The sequence below is a fragment of the Ananas comosus genome, linkage group 2 (assembly GCF_001540865.1).
Source record: "Ananas comosus cultivar F153 linkage group 2, ASM154086v1, whole genome shotgun sequence".
In the NCBI taxonomy this organism is placed as follows: domain Eukaryota; kingdom Viridiplantae; phylum Streptophyta; class Magnoliopsida; order Poales; family Bromeliaceae; genus Ananas; species Ananas comosus.
The window spans coordinates 11,487,176-11,506,079 of NC_033622.1; the positions used below are offsets into that span (position 1 = coordinate 11,487,176).

General features: G+C 39.0%; 1 protein-coding gene, 1 long non-coding RNA gene and 1 pseudogene across 5 annotated transcripts; 1 reads left to right on the top strand and 2 right to left on the bottom strand.

Annotated features, from left to right (window-relative positions):
• Positions 6,222-11,161, bottom strand: LOC109706567 (solute carrier family 25 member 44-like). 4 transcript variants are annotated; one of them, XR_002215236.1, is made up of 4 exons: positions 9,839-11,161; positions 9,540-9,743; positions 6,551-6,599; positions 6,222-6,473 (listed from the first exon to the last, which is right to left on the bottom strand). XR_002215236.1 is itself a non-coding variant. In XM_020227491.1 (3 exons), exons 1-2 carry the CDS (start codon positions 10,745-10,747, stop codon positions 9,552-9,554), a joined length of 1,101 nt encoding a protein of 366 aa, XP_020083080.1. In that variant the 5' UTR covers positions 10,748-11,161; the 3' UTR covers positions 6,222-6,473; positions 9,540-9,551. The 4 variants fall into 4 exon arrangements, 3 of the variants coding, with proteins under 3 accessions (XP_020083080.1, XP_020083079.1, XP_020083077.1); XM_020227491.1 differs by lacking the exon at positions 6,551-6,599; XM_020227490.1 differs by lacking the exons at positions 6,222-6,473; positions 6,551-6,599 and adding an exon at positions 6,606-6,786.
• LOC109706841 lies at positions 12,429-15,024 on the bottom strand (annotated as a pseudogene).
• LOC109706692 lies at positions 16,348-17,077 on the top strand. Its single transcript, XR_002215295.1, has 2 exons — positions 16,348-16,784; positions 16,909-17,077. It is a non-coding gene; the product is annotated as an uncharacterized LOC109706692 (long non-coding RNA).

Below are 18,904 nucleotides of genomic sequence, written 5' to 3' on the forward strand. Positions count from 1 at the left end.
TCGATATTATTTGCTTAGTGAACGAAGGGGCTCAAAATCAACGGCTGAAAATAAAAATCTTACAAAACGTGATAATATGACATTAAAATTTTAGATCAAAGATATTGATCTTGTTTTATATAGCATAAAGAATTTTCTATCAAAATTTCACGTGATTTGAATATTTCTACACCGTTAAACTTGCAAACAACTCACTACGGCCATTAAAATTATTGATTTTAAGCCCTTTCGATCACTAGGCAAATGATATCGAAAAATCATAAAATTTATTTTCTAGATACTTCAAATACTCTAGATCAAGTTTAACGGAACCGATCGACAATTTGAAAGTAGCAACATCGAAAACGACCTGGAAGCACGGAAGGCTCCGTGCTTCCAAAAGCATAGTAGCCTCACTCTATATGAGTCCGGCTACTATGCTATTGATAGCACGACGCACTCGGTGCTACCAAGTTTTCCACCGTTAGATCTACCATTTTGATCATTTTCATCCGTTAGATCATATTATTCAACCAACCACCCACTCAACACTATGGGGCCACTATCTAAGCGCCAACTTTAATAACAATGGCTAAACTTGGTAGCACAATGATTGGTGCTATTAATAGTATATACTATATTTATATTATAATATTATATATATATATTATTATATAATATTTATTTGATGTTATATTTGAATTGTATTTAATTTTAGATTAATATAATATATTTTGAATATGGAAAAAGAAATAATTATTTCGGTTAAATTTTCGGTTCGGTTCGGTTCAGATTTTGATCAGGTTCGGTGGATATGAATTTTTAAAATCCGGTGTTCGGTTTCATTTCGGGTTTGGTATGGAGTTTTTTAAAAATCCGTGGGTTCGGCGTTCGGTTCGCGGTTCGGGTCTCGGCGTGTTGGAGGTCGGATTCGGGTTCGGGTTTTTAATAAATCCGCCCTGAATCGAACCGTATGGATCTCTAAGCGCACTAGCGTAATACATTTCCATAAACCTGGTTTTATTACCAATCATGTTTACCAATAATACTATATGTATAATATAATATATATATAGTATATATATAGTTGACTGCGGCTACATTAGTAGTAAAACTCAATTTTGCTACTGTTTTCGTTAGCTGGGATGAACTCTTTTCGATTATTTCTAACCATTGGATTAAATACTATAACCAGTGGAGACCATTCAACGCCTAGGGGGACACTCGAATCTTAACGACTAATATCATATTGATCTCAATTTTATCAAGGTGATTAAACTTGAGCCAAATAGAGGTTTTACTATTAATAGCTATATCGAGTCTAATTATATTATATATATTATTATAGTAGTCAGTTCTCTGTATTGATAGTACGAAATATCACATGCTTGTTAAGTTGGTTTCGGATGATAGAAATCGATTCGACGATGCTCATTCTAATTATAATTATCCTATTGAACTATTTAAGAAACCAATCTTAGAATTTTTAATCATTTAGCCAAACGATCAAAGGCCTAAAAATGGATATTTTAACGGCGAATGTTGACCGTTTTTAGTTCAACGGTTGTAGAAGTATCAAATTAATGACAAATTAATAAAAAATTCTATTAACATCATGGCCAAGGACTAATACCTGATTTGAATTTGAGTCTTTAGTCACTGTTTTTTATAAAATTTTTTCATTTTTAGCCGTTATCTTTGAGGCTACTGTGTTACTAGACAAACTGAAGTATAAATTATGAAATTTGGTTTCTTACTAGTTCCAATTAGTGTACGATCATTGTCTACGGAACCGATCACTGAATTGGATGCAGCATTGTGAAAAACATTTACAAGTGGGAGGTCTCGTTAATTCGAAACATTGGAGTTAGTCTATAGAGAGAGAGAGGAGGAGAGAGAGGAGAGAGTGTCCATGCTATGGTGTGTGTAAAAACCACAGAGATTGGTACTTGTAAGTTTTTACGTTGATTAGTCCTGGTTTATTATATTTGAATTTGTATTTCAAAATTTAGATATTAATATAATATATTTTGTGAAAATATTGAAAAAAGAAATTATTATTTCGGTTCAAATTTATCGGGTTCTGGTTCGGTTTCCAGATATTTGATCAGGTTCGGGTTTGGATATGAATTTTTCAAAATCCGTCGGGCTTCGGGTTCATGTTGTGAGTTGATATGGATTTTTAAAATCGTCGGGTTCGCGGTTATCCGGTTCGGTTCGGTCTTCGGGTTGGGTCGATTCGGGTTATCGGTTTTTAAAAAATCGCCCCTGAATGCCGACCCGTTGACATCTCTAAGCCCTAGCTATACATTCGTCATTACTGTGTTATTACCAATTTCAGTTACCACATTATATAATATATATATATATATAATTAATATATTAGTGACTGGGCTACTAATTAGTAGTAAAATCTCATTGTGCTACTGATTTTTTTAAGCCTTGGATCAACTTTTCATTATTTTCTAAACATTGATTAAATACTATACAACCAGTAGAGACCATTCAACGCCTAGGGGGACCACTCAAACTCTAACCTGACTATATCATCTTGGATCCTACACATTTCACCAAAGAGTTAAAAAACTTGATGAGCAAAAGAGCCGTTTATCTATTAATAGTATTCTCAGTCTAATTTCATATATATATATATATAATATATTAAGTCTCATGTACTTTCGAAAGTACGAAAATCTCCATGCTTGTAAGTTGTTTTCGATGATAGAAAATCCGATTCGGCGATCGGCTTCATTGAATATAATCTACCTAATTTGAACTATTTAGAAACCAAATTTTATAATTTTTTGACATCATTTACCAAACGATCAAAAGCCTAAAAAATGACTATTTTAACGCCCGATGTGACACGTTTTAAGTTCAACGGTGTAGAAGTATCCAAATTAGATAAAATTTAATAAAAAATTCTACTTAACACAATGGCAAGACTAATACCCTGATTTGAAATTTGAGTCCTTTATCACTGTTTTATAAAAATTTTCATTTTTAGCCGTTCATTTTGAGGCTACTCGTTACTAGACAAACGAAGTCAAAAAAATTATGAAATTGCTTTCATACATAGTATCCAATAGCGAGTAGATCATGTCTAACGGAACCGATCACTGAATTGATTCGCATTGTTGAAAACAATTTACAAGTAACGGACTTCCGTAACTTTCGAAAACAATAGGAGCTTACTCTATAGAGAGAGAGAAGAAGAGAAGAGAGAGAGAGAGTGTCCAGCTATGGCTGCTTGTAAAAACACAAGCACTTGCGTACTTGTAATTTTTTACCGTTAGATCTACTCCTCGGATCATTTCAACCATTAGATTAACTATTCAACCAACCACCCACTCAACCCTAGAGGCCCACATCATCCTAACCGCCATATCTCTAATCTAATGCCCTAAAAATCTACAGAGCACCAATAACTTAGTAATTTAAAAACATAGGAGCTCAATTCTCTCTCTCTCTCATCTCTCTCTCTATATATATATATATATTATATATGACTCTTTGTACTTTATAAATTTTCTAAACTTTAGATCAAATTTTTTGACCATTTTCACGACCGTTAGATCAATCTATTCAATCAACAACAACCATACTCAACCCTCACAGGACCCATAATCCATCTAACCGGGATACAGAACATCAAAACCGTATATTTTTTCATTCAATGGTCAAAAATTTATAAGTACAAAAGGCTCTATACTTATAAGAGTATAGTGATTTTCGTTAGTCTCGATGACACTTTTAATTAATCGAAATATATATACACTACAGGTAAAAAAAACCAAATTGGAAGGAAAACAAAAAAAAAGTTGGGGACCAAAATAAAAAACTGAATAATCATTGGGGACCGATGGTGTAATTGACCCGTACTAGTCACATAAAATACATGTTCTATAATATTCCTAAATATCAAGCTCAGAACCAAGCAAAAATGAATAAAAAAAAAGACAAAATTAACAGGTAAATAGAGCCATTTTGGACCACAACTTTCAGAGTGGTGTGAGTGGCCCATGCATTACATTCCTAATGTGGTCGACATAGAATTATTGTGATCTAGACCCAAAAAATAAAAACAAAAGTAAAAAAAAAAAAAAAAAAAACAACAAATCGCATGGAAATAGATTTGGACAAAGGTAACCAAACAGGTAGGTTACTAATTTTTCTTAGAAAAATATGGTGTGATTGAGCTTGGATTGGAACACGTACGAATCCCACAACATAAATTCATGTGTACGTACGTACGTACTTTCTTTTTCTTTTCCTTTTTTCAATGCCACAATAAATTCTTACATATGTGTATAACTTTTATCTTATTCTATTCTGATTATTTTCAAGGATGAGGAAGCTTTTTTCTTTTTTCTTTTTTTTTTCTTTTTTAACTTCTCTTTTTTAGAACTACATTACTACACCTAACATAATACGAGAACAAAAATTATTAATAGTTAGTTTATGTTCGATTCCTTTACAATTTTAGTTGATCGACCATCCTAATGCAAAATCACATAACTAATAAGTTTCCTTCATAATCTTTTTATTTTATAACTATATTAAAAAATATTTCAACATAATCTTTTCGTTCTATTATATGATTGAGCTATGATACATTTTCTATAAATTTTCTTTTTTCCTAATCTATCCATAATTATCGACCGGAACGAGGATATTCGAATATGTAACTATACAATTAGTTGATGAGGAGAATTTTCTTTGTTTTTTGCTTCACACGTGGAGAAGTTCTTTCATTGATTATACAAATGTGGGATCTGATAAAATAGTAAAATGGTGGTTGCATTTCGTAGAAGAAATGATTAGCGTCGTCGGTGGGCTCTTAATTATAAAATGTTAGACATGGTTAGGCACTAAGTACTCGATTAAATGATTGGTATAATTTCACTATCATTAATGCTTCTTTGTCGCGAAATTATTATCTTACTTAGGGGCTGTTTGGTTCTACGTAAAATTGGGAAAAACAATTTTCCGTGGAAAATAGTTTTTCGCGGAAAATTTATTTTACGATTTTTAGTGTTTGGTTTGTAGAAAAAGAAAACTAGTTTTCAGTTATAGTTGTTTGGTTGAATGGTTGAAAAAAAAAAAATTTATTATTATTATTATTATTATTATTATTATTATTATGTATTCTATATCTTATTTATTTATAATTATCATATTACATATATTAGTATTATAATTTATATTTAAAAACAAAATATATTTAAAATATATTATAGATTAATTAAGTATGTAATATAATATATAATAGTATATATTTAATACTATAAAATAAATTATTGTATTTATAAATAATATTTATATTATAAAATATTATATAATAAATGTATTTATATTAAAATAAAATATTTTTTTAAAATATATATAAATATATATTGGACACCTCTCTCATTCGGTCCTGCCTCGTGGACTGAACGCGTGCTCCTCTCCCCTTCCCCCCTTTGGGCGTAAGTTTTCGTTTTCCACTCGTTTCGAGGTGAAAACGAAAACGCTCTTTTAACTCACTATTTGTAAAAATAATTTTTTGAGAAAATTTTTTTATAGCCAAACAAATGCCGGAATTTTAGTTTTCCACCAAAATTTTTTTTTCAATGTTGTTTTACGAAAAACAAACACACCCTTACATGAAACCTATCCCAACTTTGGACTAGGAAACAATTTCATCATGTTATAGCACCGAAACCTATCTGTGAGTCCAAAATTAATTAATTAATGTAGACAATATTGTCCATGTAAAAATCTAAGTTATCATCATAAAGTTAACAATGTGTTCATGTAAATAAATGGGCCAAACAGGGCCTTGCAATTATACGGAGTGTACTCCTGCTTAAAAACAGAGAACATGTATACATCTCTACTGATTTCACCCCCAACATCTTTTTACGCTGAAGTCCGTGCTTCTTTGATAGAATCCTCACCACTATTTTTTTATAGGGTTAAAAGAGTTTTAAGTTTTAAAATGCTTCTAAAATTTTCAAACATTTCAAAATATAAAAAGTAAATGCCTTGATCATTGACAGGTAAAATTGTATAAAAAACTATTTTAAATTGACTATCCAATGTTTCAACTTGTTTGACAATACTTCGACTTCAAATTTTGAATACGTTATTTATCTTTGGAGGCTTAGTCAGTATTACTAATACAGTTATTGCAACTATAAGTTTATCAAAATAAATTATTAATTTAAATTTTAAAATCAAAGCACCGTCGACCGACTCAATTCAAACGGAGTAAAACGTCGGATAATAAAATCAAATTGTAAAATATCGGATAGCCGATTCAAAATGACTGACAGTCCAGATAAGTTATGTACCTTTTTAATCTTATAAATATCTATGATCTCACAGATGCAAGCCAAAACGAACAGCAAGTACATCACTTACATAGAGCATGTGTGGGCACCAACAAAGGCGTAGAAACTTATGACAGGTAACTCAGTCAGTGGCTTCTTGATCTCTTTCCCTGGGTTTTGCTGAAAGATCAAGCAATCAAACACAAGTTACTCTACAAAATGACAGTGAAATGTGACCTTTCTGACAAAGTTCTAACCGAGTATCAGCCTCTCAAATTGGATAATTTTTCCTTGAGATTTCACCAACTGTACCAGCATCAAATAAAAAACTTAAAATGTCCCAAAAATTATACACCAATAACGATGGACTAAAGAGTAATGGCACACACTAATGCACAGTAGCAATCTCTATAAGCCTGGGTTACAGTTATGCTTGATACAGAGAGTTTTTGTTTCCTCGGTGGCGAGATGTTTTCCTTATCAGCAAAATAGCCTAATTCACGAATTACAAATGTGTGAAAACAACAAATCGATTTCCGACATTACCACATCATTTTATAACACCGTAAATAGAAATAGAGGTATCGTATAGGGCCTACAAGTAAATACAAAATAAAAAAGAAGAAAAAGATATCCAAACTACATAAATAATATCCCTACTGAAAGTTTCAAAAGATTATGGAGCAGGCGAAGAATCTCTCATAACATCAAATTTGATATCTAACAAATACCATTCTTTCTTCTTAATGGATCAAAAACATTTGAAGTACCCATATAGGAAATTCGGACCTATCTGAAGGGATGAAAGAAAGAATTAGCTGTTTTGACCCGCACAGAAATTTCCGAGCGACTTCCAACTATGCACTAAAACAATCTTAACTATGTAATCAAATGAAGCAAATTAATTATTTAACAAGAACCGACCAAATAATCTAACCATCGGAAACGAAAAAAAAGGAGGAATTAGCAGAACCTGGATATCTACCATCCACATCGACTAATCAATAAAGTTTTAATCATGGTACATTGAATGAAACAACCAAGTACTAGGAAAATCTGCTACAAAAGTCGTTAGGTTTAGCAGGACTGCAGAACTGTCAAGGTCTAGCACAGAATAATGAGAATCCAAGTAAGTTTGATTCATGCATCAACCTCCCACTTGGCAAATATTCTTATTAAGCTTTCAACATCAAAACACACTAAGATAGTTCCTTGTACAGTAACTTAATTATCAACATGAAACAATACAACGATCTAAACTTCCAACATACATATCCCAATCCAAGGGTCACTAGGCCAATGAATCTAGATAGCTTTACTATCACTAAATACAAATAAGCAGTACTAGCATATCGTTGTCCATCATGGTAGTTGCTATCACATGCTAATGCTAGGCCGCCTAATGGCTACCAACAAAGAAAATGGAGGGATCATCAGCTCTAGTGGGTGGTGGTCTAAAGATGAAAATGAACTTTTCCCTTTTTTGAAGGAATAAGAAGGGGGATAAGAATGAACCAACAACGCATGTCATTTAGCTATTGCTAACCTATAATTATGCCCACACTAATATAATAAGAAAATATGGAGATTGAATCATTCAAATGCATCCAAAGTTTTCTCAGTAATGAAAAGGAACATCCCGTCTAATGTAACTTCAAGAAGAAGATCATGCAGTAAGACATGAGGAAGGTATAACCAACAAAATGAAATGACGACTCTAATAAAATTACTAATCCAGTTCAATGATTCAATCTCTTTGTTTTGATCAAAGGCATTTGAATTGCCTGTACATGATTTAAACCACATCAAAAGATAATCTCACAAAGGAGTAAAAAGCTATTGAAAACATACTGAGGGGATTTTTCAGAAGACTTCCAACTTTGGCATTTCTGTATGCTAAATACATAGAATAAGATGGGCACCATCAATAATTAATTAAAAAAACCTACTCAGCATGACCTTTTGATCCGAGCATGTAAGATATTTGACCAAATTGATCTAGACTCTAGAGTCTCAGACACTAACCTTGCAGTAGGACCAGGTCAGCTTGCTAAATAATCTTATTAGTTGAACCTCAAGAGCACTTATGCTTTTCAATAATCATAAGAAACATGCAAAGATTGCAATTGAAATTTCATTTATCTTGAAATTAATTAAAGCATAACCAACTATTTAACATACTAAAAAAGAAATCACAGGATATAACAGGAAATAATAAGCTGAGAACACTGGCACTGAAAGAGTTTTACGTTGTTAGCCTTCTTGTCGAAACAACACATGAACAGTCGTATTTGTATAACCTTTCTACGAAATACGAGCATAATAGACAATACATCACAGCTCTCTATTTTTGAAAACAAGAGGAGGAATAGAAAGTTAACACATCAAAATAAAATACAACAGAAAATTGAGATCTTTCAAATCATCCCTGTTTTATTTCTTATCCCCTTCTCCCAACTCTTTGACACTGAGAACTTCAGAGCACACATTATCTGCTCTAGACCAATTTAAAAGCCATTTTCACAATTGGCAGCATGCACAAACAAACTGAAATAAGCAGTAAAAGTGGTATTTCAAGCATATACTTAGAAGAAATGTTAGTTAGAAAACAAAGCACCATTCTAAGATGGATATATGCAGATGAACAGAAAGTACCATATCTCTGTGATATGTGAAAACTCAAACCGCAACCAACTGCTCCTTTGAATTGATACAATTTGTCTACTTCATAACTTTTAAATGTGAAGGATTGAATTCTAAGGAATTAATAACCTGGCAAAACTAGAATTATTTGGAAACGCATAATATGCTTACATTCTTACCCACATGCGAACATCAAGTAATGATAGAAATCCTTTATAAGAGTATTCAGTTCCATTCAAAGGAAATAACAAGGAAAGAAGATCCCTAAACATGACGAAACTTCAGACCTCTTCTGAAAATTTTGATTAACAGCTCTAGTCGTCTCCAGTGTATGATTAGACTTAGATTAATTACTAAGTTTTCGCATTTATTGTCAAAAGCACATAGAATCATCGAAAAGAAGGCTTTGTGCGAAGAAAAGGAAAACCACGAACTGGATTACATAGGAGGTAAAATCATGCTTCAAGGGGAAAACCCAATGCGAGCTCTCTACAACGATCTCATTTCTCTTCTTATGGAATTGATCACACGAAAAGAAAACATTACATATTTATAAAAAAGAAGAAAAGAAAATAAAGAACTACCTGATTTCCATTTCTATACCTTTTTCATGTTTCATGCGGAGTGGCTCTCTTGCCTCTTCGCCGAGAGCCGCTTCACGAATTCGTAGGTTGTGATCATCGTAGTGGCCGACATTGACATGGACGCCCACCGCGGCCCGAGCCCTCGATAGCATGCTCTCCACCCCTCTTCCCGTATCAGGCTCCTCACAGTCCGTCCGATCGTCATCGGCCCCTCATCCCCCGCATCCTCGTCTTGATGGTATCCAGCGGCATGGTCACTAAAGCCGCAGCTCCCCCAGCCATGGCGGCACTCACCCCCTGCACGATCACGACGGTCNCGTCCATCACCTGCATCCTCGTCTTGATGGTATCCAGCGGCATGGTCACTAAAGCCGCAGCTCCCCCAGCCATGGCGGCACTCACCCCCTGCACGATCACGACGGTCTTATACTCCGGCTTCAATTCCACACTGCTGCTGCCCTTTTCTTCATCTACTACCTCTTCAACGCCACACCGGTAACGGCAGAGGTAGTAACCGACACCGCCCCAAATTATCTTCTGCGAAAGGGAGTAAGAGGCCCACCAAACCGCATTGGAGGGGGCATAGGTTAAGATGGACATGCCGAAGCCTCGGTAAAGCCCTCTGATTCCGTCGCAAGATACAATCTTCTTGAACGCATCGAAGCCGCCGAGGTAATTGGATTGCGGGGATTCGCGGTGGCCGCGAAGGTTGCCCTGGACCATGAGGCGCTGGCTAATGACGTCAACTGGGGTCCAGACGACCTGCGCGGCGACGGCGGCGCTGAGACCGGCGGCGGCGCCCGCGGCGGTGGATGCGGCGGGCTCGGGGAGGCCGAAGCGGAGGAAGGCGGTGCCGACGGCGCTCTTGGTGACCTCGAGGGCGGCCATGTAGAGGGCGCGGGCGGGGATGGTGCCGGCGAGGGAGGTGGCGAAGCCGCGGTAGAAGGCGAGGGGGCCCTCGCGGCGGAGGATGGCGGCGGCGGCGGCGGTGGCGGAGGGGAGCGGCGGATGCGCCACCTGGAGCCGCGTCTTGAGGACCACGGCGGGGTAGAGCGCGGCGGAGACGGCGGAGAAGAGCGCGGCGCCGAGCACGAAGAACCGCGACTTGTCGAGCATCTCCCAGTCGATGTCCGCGGGGAGCTGGAGCCGCGCCGCCGCCCCCTCCTCCTCCTCCGCCTCCGACGCCGTGAGACCTAGCGCCGCCGCCTCCCTCTCCGCCGCCGCCATGCCCTCCGGTTCCTCGACCTCTCGCCTAGTACCTATCTCTACGGCCGATCCTTCATCTTTACAAAAAAGACAACGAAACCCTAACCCTAATCCTAACCCTAACCCTAACCCTAACACTCTCACTCTCTGGATTACTGAACCACCGACTCTCGGGAGGAGTACCTCACACCGGTGTGCTTCTCGCCGTAGAGCGAGGCCATCTCGGGCATCGATAATGGCGGCGGCGGGAGCGGACGTATACCTCTAGGGTTAGGGCTCCGAAGGAGGAGGACGAAGATCGATGAGAAAACAGTAGAAAAATGGAGCTTCTAGAGAGAGAGAGTGTGTATGTGAGAGAGAGAAAGAGAGAACGTAACGGAACGGGATCCAAGGAGGGGCCCTCCCTTAATGAACGGGGTTGGGTCCGAGTTGCTTTGCAGGGGTGGCGCCGAAGCGGTGGGGGGTTTGAGCCTGTCGTTGGTTGGGCCGTTAACGGACAAGTGTCGAGCGACGGAACGGAAAGAAGAATTACCGACACGTGTCCTTCGCCGTTAGGGGGGGTGGGCTGGAATAGTTACCGACACGTGGCTCGGGATCCGGGGCCTGGGTTGAATCTGGTAATTGGCGGTCACCGGCAAGTGCCGGTGATTTGGGGTAGGACACGTTGGAATGATTTTGAGGGGGAAAGAGACCACGTAACTCCGATGATGGACTCCGCACTGCGTTATTTATGGGTTAGGATAAGGCATTATCCAGTATTATAGTTTCCCATCCTATTTTAATAAGCGTTAATTTCATACAATTTTTACCCAGTAAATAACAAATATATACATATAAAATTTAATTTTTATATATTATTTCTACACAAATTCTAATATTTTTAAATATGTTACTGCTGTTAAAATCCACTAAAAAAATTTAATTAATTATAGATTAAATATTTTATTCTGGTTAGTTTTTAATATTTTTATCACTCTTATATTATACTGTTATGACTTTTGAAGGGACATATTTACGATAACAAAATTAGAAGTATAAACAGTTCTCTAACGATAATTAACTAAAAGAATACATTTGAAAATATTAGAACTTTTATAGAAATAAAAAAAGTTAAATTTTGTGAGAATATATTTGTCATTCACTATACTTGTAGATATCTGTATGAAATTAATCTTTTTATTAATAAATTAAGAAAATAATAAATGAACAAATTAATCAGCTTACATAATATTTTTAAAAAAGCGAGAATTTTATCTAAAAGAGAAGACGTGGTATTGGTTAACGAAGGACAGAAGCGTTTTGAGCTTCGTTCTAGCGTCCCAAATGATCGACTCGGATTGATCAGATCTGAAGTAGATCGTTTTAATAATCAATACCGAGCTTGAAAGTATCATAATTCGCTCTTCTGAAAAGATATTTAAAAGAAATTTCGCTGCTTTCGGTACTGCTTCAATTTCAACACTGCTTCAATTAAATCAGTTGACAGCACAATAAATTGTTCTCTCTAAAAAATTAATTTTTTAAAGTTTTAGGCGGTTAGACCGGATTAAATCGGACCTGGCATAGTGTGGGGCCAATGCACGTTAATAAACAACCAAATCCATGCGCTACCCACTACAATAGTCACAAGCGATCCGATGCATTCCAAAAAAATAAAATAAAACAAAATAAAAATAAAATAAAACAAATTCAACTCAGGCAATTATCCAAATTTCTTTTATTATCAAAAGTAAACGTCGAATTGATATTTGATACTTCCTTCCAAACTTAGAGATCCACCCAACACAGAAGACAAATTAAGCTACATAATAACTAAGAACTATTATGATTATTCTCATACGATGTATTTTAAATTTATTATCCATCACGTACGTATGATATTTAAATGTTAATTTAAATTTTATGATGGACGATGAATTTCACGATGACTTGGATGGTCTTTTGCTCTTCGCTCCTGATGATTACTCACAGGTTCCAGTAGCCCCTCCCGCTGGTCGCCGACGGGGAGCGCACGGGGTCGAACCACCCCCAATTCTCCGGGTTCCGGTTCGCTGGAGACGCCACCTCAGGACGCGGCGTGAACGGCCCTGGCGTCCCCCGCCACGCGCCGACGCACTCCACAACGACTTCCCCGATCCTCCCCTTCTCCCCCATGGCCGCATACACCTTCTCTATGTGCTCCCCAGGGCTCGCTCTCTTCTCCCCCGTCAACATCTCCGTCCCCACCTCCGCCCTCACAAACCTGTACACGGGATACGTCCTGCACTTTTCTATCCTGCTCTTCAGAGTCTCATCTTTTTTGCTGGTGAACTCCTCCCGCGTCTTACCCACCTCCTCCTTTAGTACTCTCTTGAGCTCTTCTTGAAACTGGGGGATCCGTTTGAACGCCGCCATTCCCTCCTCGCTGCCTCCCAATGCTTTCTCCACCAGAACTTCTCTCAGCTGCAGCATCAGCGCGTAGTTGGGGTTCGCCGGGTCGTCGATGTACGAGAACACCGGCTGCCGCTCAACGACTTGCAGGAGCTCCTTCTCGCAGAACCTGGCCTCCGACAGCGCCCCGTCGTCCGCCACGTACAGCGCCTTCCGCGCGGCGCGCGCCACCGCGCGCTTCACGGCCTCCAGCAGGAGCTCCTCGAGCCGGCGCAGGTCGACGGCCTGGCAGAGGCCGACCATGTGCGTGGCCATCATGAGCTTCAGGATGTCGACGGCCTCCGCGCTCTTCCGCGCGGAGATGAGGCCGAGCGAGTTCACGTCCTGGTTGTGCTGCTCCGCGCTCTGCACGTGCGTCGTCACGGGGTTGGCCAGGTACTGGAGCTCCGAGCAGTAGGCGGCCATGGCGATCTCCGCGCCTTTGAGGCCGTAGTCGAGGCTGGGGTCCTCTCCGGCGCTGAGGTTGGAGGGCAGGCCGTCGTTGTAGTAGTCGCAGACCAGCTCGGAGAACTGCGCGAAGACCAGCTTCCCGACGGCCGCGAGGGCGATGCGGAGGTTGTCCATGGACACGCCGATGGGCGTGCCCTGGAAGTTGCCGCCGTGGAGCGCCATGTCGCGGGCGACGTCGATGAGCGGGTTGTCGTTGACGGAGTTGATCTCGCGCTCGACCGAGTGCGTGGCCGTCCGGATCACCTCGATCTGCGGGCCGAGCCACTGCGGCGACGTGCGGAGCGCGTAGCGGTCCTGCTTGGGCTTGGTGAGGGGCTCGCGCTCGTGCCGGAGCTTGGCTTCGCTCACGTAGTCGCTGCCGTCGAGGAGGAACTCCATGATGGCCGCCGACTCGATCTGGCCCGGGTGGTGCTTCAGCTCGTGCGTCAGCGGGTCGGCGAACTCCGGCTTGCCGTTCATCGCCTCGCAGAACATCGCCGACAGCACCACCGACAGCACCGCCAGCACGTTCGCGTCGTAGCACACCGTCGCCGCCACCGCCGCCCCCACCGCGGTGCTGTTCACCAGCGCCAGCCCCTCCTTGGCCTGCAGCTCGAAGGCGGGGCCGACGCCGGCGCGCGCCAGCGCTTCCGCCGCGGAGATCTCGCCGCCGTCGGGGGCCAGCACCCTGACGTTGTGCCGCCCCGTCAGCACGCCGGCGATGTAGGAGAGCGGGACGAGGTCGCCGGACGCCGTGATGGTCCCGCGCAGGGGCATCTTGGGGATGAGGTTGTGGTTCATGAGCTTGGCCATGGCCTCGAGGAGCTCCCACCGGATGCCGGAGTAGCCCTGCATGAGGGTGTTGGTGCGCACGAGCATCGCCGCCTTCGCGTAGCTCGACGCGGGCGCGCGCCGCGGCGGCGTCGAGCGCGACGGACACCGCGGGGCGGCGCGCGACGGCGGCGACCTGCGCGACGGTGAGGGCGGTGCCCTCGAGGTCGACGGAGGCGACGGACGAGAACTGGGCGACCATGCGGTGGACGTCGTCGAAGTGGGTGCAGCGGAGCGCGTCGGCGGCCGCGGCCCAGTGCGGAGGGTCGGGGACGTAGGACGTGCCCGACACGGCGATCGGGTTGATGCCGTCGGTCGGCACCGGGAGCGTCGGCGGCCGGGGCCGGCGAATCGGACGCGTCGAGCCCTTGGGGTTAGGGGAGGCCATGTGAAAGGATAGATCGAGTTGTTTGATGAAATGGCTGAGAGAGAAGTGCAGCGTGTTGTTGCGTTACTGCGCTCGACTACTCTGTTTTTCTCTCTTCGAAGCGCGAGGGGGACGGGATTTTATAGGCAGTGGTGAGAGCTGACTCAGTGGAGCATCGTGTTGGTAGGTGTTGAAGATGTATAAAGACTCGATCCACTGAACTTTATTTAGCACTTTTAAAAATAGATATGATCCAAGGCCTGGGTCTTGTTACCCTTTTCTTTATATTAATTTTAAATAATTTGATGTGGTGGAGAAATTATTATTATTATTATTATTATTATTATTATTACTATAGTTAATTAGTCTACAATGTATTCGGCTAATAAGTGATAGAATATGGTTTATTAAAAAAGTTTAGAAGCGAAAAAAAAAAGTTATTTTTGAATTTTTATATTTGTTTTCTAGTAAAAATTTTAAATGAAAAAATTATAAACAATTCACTATCCAATCATACACTTTTTGATATACAAAAATATTATTTTAAAACATAAAAATCAAACACGATATCAAATAAATTTAGAATATTTATTTGCAAAACCAATAAAGTTTAGGGACTCTTTATATAGTTTTGGATAAACTTTAAAAAAAATTCTACTTGTACACCGTAAATAGGGTGTAGATATTATACCGTTTATATCCGAAAGTTCACAAAAACTCAATGTGTTTTTAGTGAAAATAAATAAAAAAATTGATGTAACACATGAAAAATTAATGACTCTTGAATCATGAGAGTGTAAAATGTATATTATATTTTAGAATGTACAAATTGTATTACTTAACTTACCGATCATCCCTAAAGCAAGTAGTAAAGAACTTGATGGTTGATACCCGAGGTTCCAAATTCGAATTCTAATTGATTCACATTTCTAGCTAAGTTTATTTCTAAATAAAATAAACGAAGCATTCTGCCTGTGGTTTAGCTTATTTTTTACTTTATCTTCCTGTGTTTCAAAAGGTTTTATTTTACCACTTTTACGGTTTAATTTTTATTTTACTTCAAATATTTTATATGAAATAACCAAATAGGATACCGATAAAGCAAACTTTTTTTTTAAAAAAAAAATCACAGAATGACAAAATAAAAAATACGCTAAGGGTGTGTTTGGTTCCACGTAAAACTGTGGAAAAAAAAATTTTCGGTGGAAAAAAAGTTTTATGTTGTTTGTGTTTGGTTTGTAGGAAAAGAAAAATAGTTTTTCGTGACGGTTGTTTGGTTGAAAGAAAAAAAAAAACTATTTAATATATATTTTATTATATATATTATTAATATATAATAATTATTGTTATGTTATATATGAAAAATTNTAAGAGACTCCAAAATTGGCTTCTCTCTCACCACCCGTACGGACCACAACTTGATCTTAATTAGTTCATACGGCTCCTCAGATGCTCACTTAATTAATTTAGAGCTCCAACTCTCTCTTGGCTCATGATGTTGCTGCCACCGTACGAACACCAAATCTATAACTATATTGAAACCCCGTTCCTTCCTGTCCACGTGGTAGCATTAGCTTAAAACCTGAGTTAATTAATAGGTGGACCCTACCTGTCATCTTAAGATCCATCTATCTAAATAATTTTCTTTTTCTAATTAATGGGTGGACCCTACCTGTCATCTTAGATGTTTTCCTAATTTAATTTTTCATGCTTCGTCTTCAACCTCCAGCACCATCGCGCTCTTCCCTCTAGATGCCGCTCCAAGTACTATTCCCTCTCTGAACGGAATGTTGGGCAAGTTCGTGGTCGGTTCTTCCCGTTGCGCCCTTTCCCGTTAGCGAGGCCCTAGATGCCGCTCCGGCTCCCGTTCCCTCTCTGGACGCCGCTCCGGCTCCTGTTCCCTCTCTGGACGAAACCCTAGATGCCGCTCCGGCTCCCGTTCCCTCTCTGGACGAAATGTTAGGCCGAGTTCATCCGGTCGCGCCTCCGGCTACGAAAATGGTTCCGATTCATTATCCGTTCTCCCATCTTGCTGCCTATATAATATGCCTCTAAAAAAAAAATTTTGCAGCAAAAAAAAAAACTCTATTTCTCTCCTGAAATTTTCTGTCTCTGATTTTGGAAGCGATCCCTCCGCGGGCTTCGGGCGATCCCTCTGTGGGCTTCTATTTCACCTCCAGGCAGCGGATCGAGTAGAAGCTTCTCGATTTCATTCAGGAGACCGAGCGTTTTGGAGGTGAGAAATAAGAAAAAGCATCTAAATTCTTGAATACTTTTTTCTTAAAAAAAAAAAAGGAACATGAAGCTGTAAAGAAAAAGAAAAAGGAAACAATTTACTATGTTAACACAGCAACATATAATAGGGTACTTCAGTGCGATAGAACCAATAATTTTCAATAATTTTTTTTTCAGCGATCGTTCTTGCTTGCTTACCATTATGTCGTCCAAAAGATTGACAATAAGTAATTAACTCGCAATTGGATATTAATTGAAACATGTCATCGATCTTCATTTGATTAGCTATTTTAGTGCAGTGATGGCGTCGCATCCTATTGTTGAGATAAACTTTCAGCGATTGTTGCGTAATATTTGTGTAAAGTTTTCCCTCCCTCCTCCGAGATACAGAATTACCGTAGGCTCGGGCGATCAATTTTGCGCTTTTGTTCAAGTTCCAAGATGTAGCCGCTTCATTATATATCTTTGAGTCTTGACGAAGAACAATATTTGCCCACCGCATCGCGTGGGGTCACTACACTAGTTATAGTTAATTAGTCTACAATGTATTTGGCTAATAAGTGATAGAATATGGTTTATTAAAAAAGTTTAGAAGCGAAAAAAAAAAAGTTATTTTTGAATTTTTATATTTGTTTTCTAGTAAAAATTTTAAATGAAAAAATTATAAACAATTCACTATCCAATCATACACTTTTTGATATACAAAAATATTATTTTAAAACATAAAAATCAAACACGATATCAAATAAATTTAGAATATTTATTTGCAAAACCAATAAAGTTTAGGGACTCTTTATATAGTTTTGGATAAACTTTTAAAAAAATTCTACTTGTACACCGAAATAGGGTGTAGATATTAGACCGTTTATATCCGAAAGTTCACAAAAACTCAATGTGTTTTTAGTGAAAATAAATAAAAAAGTTGATGTGACACATCAAAAATTAATGACTCTTGAATCATGAGAGTGCAAGATGTATGTTATATTTTAGAGTGTACAAATAGTATTACTTAACTTACCGACCGTCCCTAAAGCAAGTGATAAAGAACTTGATGGTTGATACCCGATGTCCTAAGTTCGAATCCTAGTTGATTCATATTTCTAGTTAAGTTTATTTCTAAATGAAATAAACGAAGCATCCTGCATGTGATTTAGCTTTTTTTTACTTTATCTTCCTGTGTTTCAAAAAGTTTTTATTTTACCACTTTTACGGTTTAATTTTTATTTTACTTCAAATATTTTATATGAAATAACCAAATAGGATATCGATCAAGCAAACTTTTTTTTTTAAAAAAAATCACAGAATGACAAAATAAAAAATACGCTAAGGGTGTGTTTGATTCCACGTAAAACTGAAAAAAAAAATTTTCGGTGGAAAAAAAATTTTCAATGGGAAAAGAGTTTTACGTTGTTTGTGTTTGGTTTGTAGAAAAAGAAAAATAATTTTTCGTAACGATGGTTTGATTGAAAGAAAAAAATAAATAAATAACTATTTAATATATTTTTTATTATATATATTATNCGAAGAGGAAGAGGAAGAGAAAGAGAGGGGGAAGATGCTTTTGGAGGGATATATTTGTGAGGGCAAAATGATCATTTCACATAAAAACTGTTAAAAAATAAACAGTTCTCTAACAGATGTTAATCAGAGGGACATATCTGCATAAATTAGGACTTTTGCAGGGACAGCTTATGGAGTTTTCATTTTGCAGGGATATTTCCGCAATTCACTATGTTTGCAGGGACGCGTATGCAAATAACCCTATAAAATATATACACACACGAGAGAGAGAGAGAGAGAGAGAGAGAGAGAGAGAGAGAGAGAGAGAGAGAGTACTTGGGTGTGTGGTCCAGCATGGACCACTCACGTGGTCCACGAGCTTTCAC

Bases quoted from the DNA above. Each gene is read 5' to 3' on its own strand.
- LOC109706567 (XM_020227491.1), bottom strand. From the start codon at position 10,747: ATGGCGGCGGCGGAGAGGGAGGCGGCGGCGCTAGGTCTCACGGCGTCG.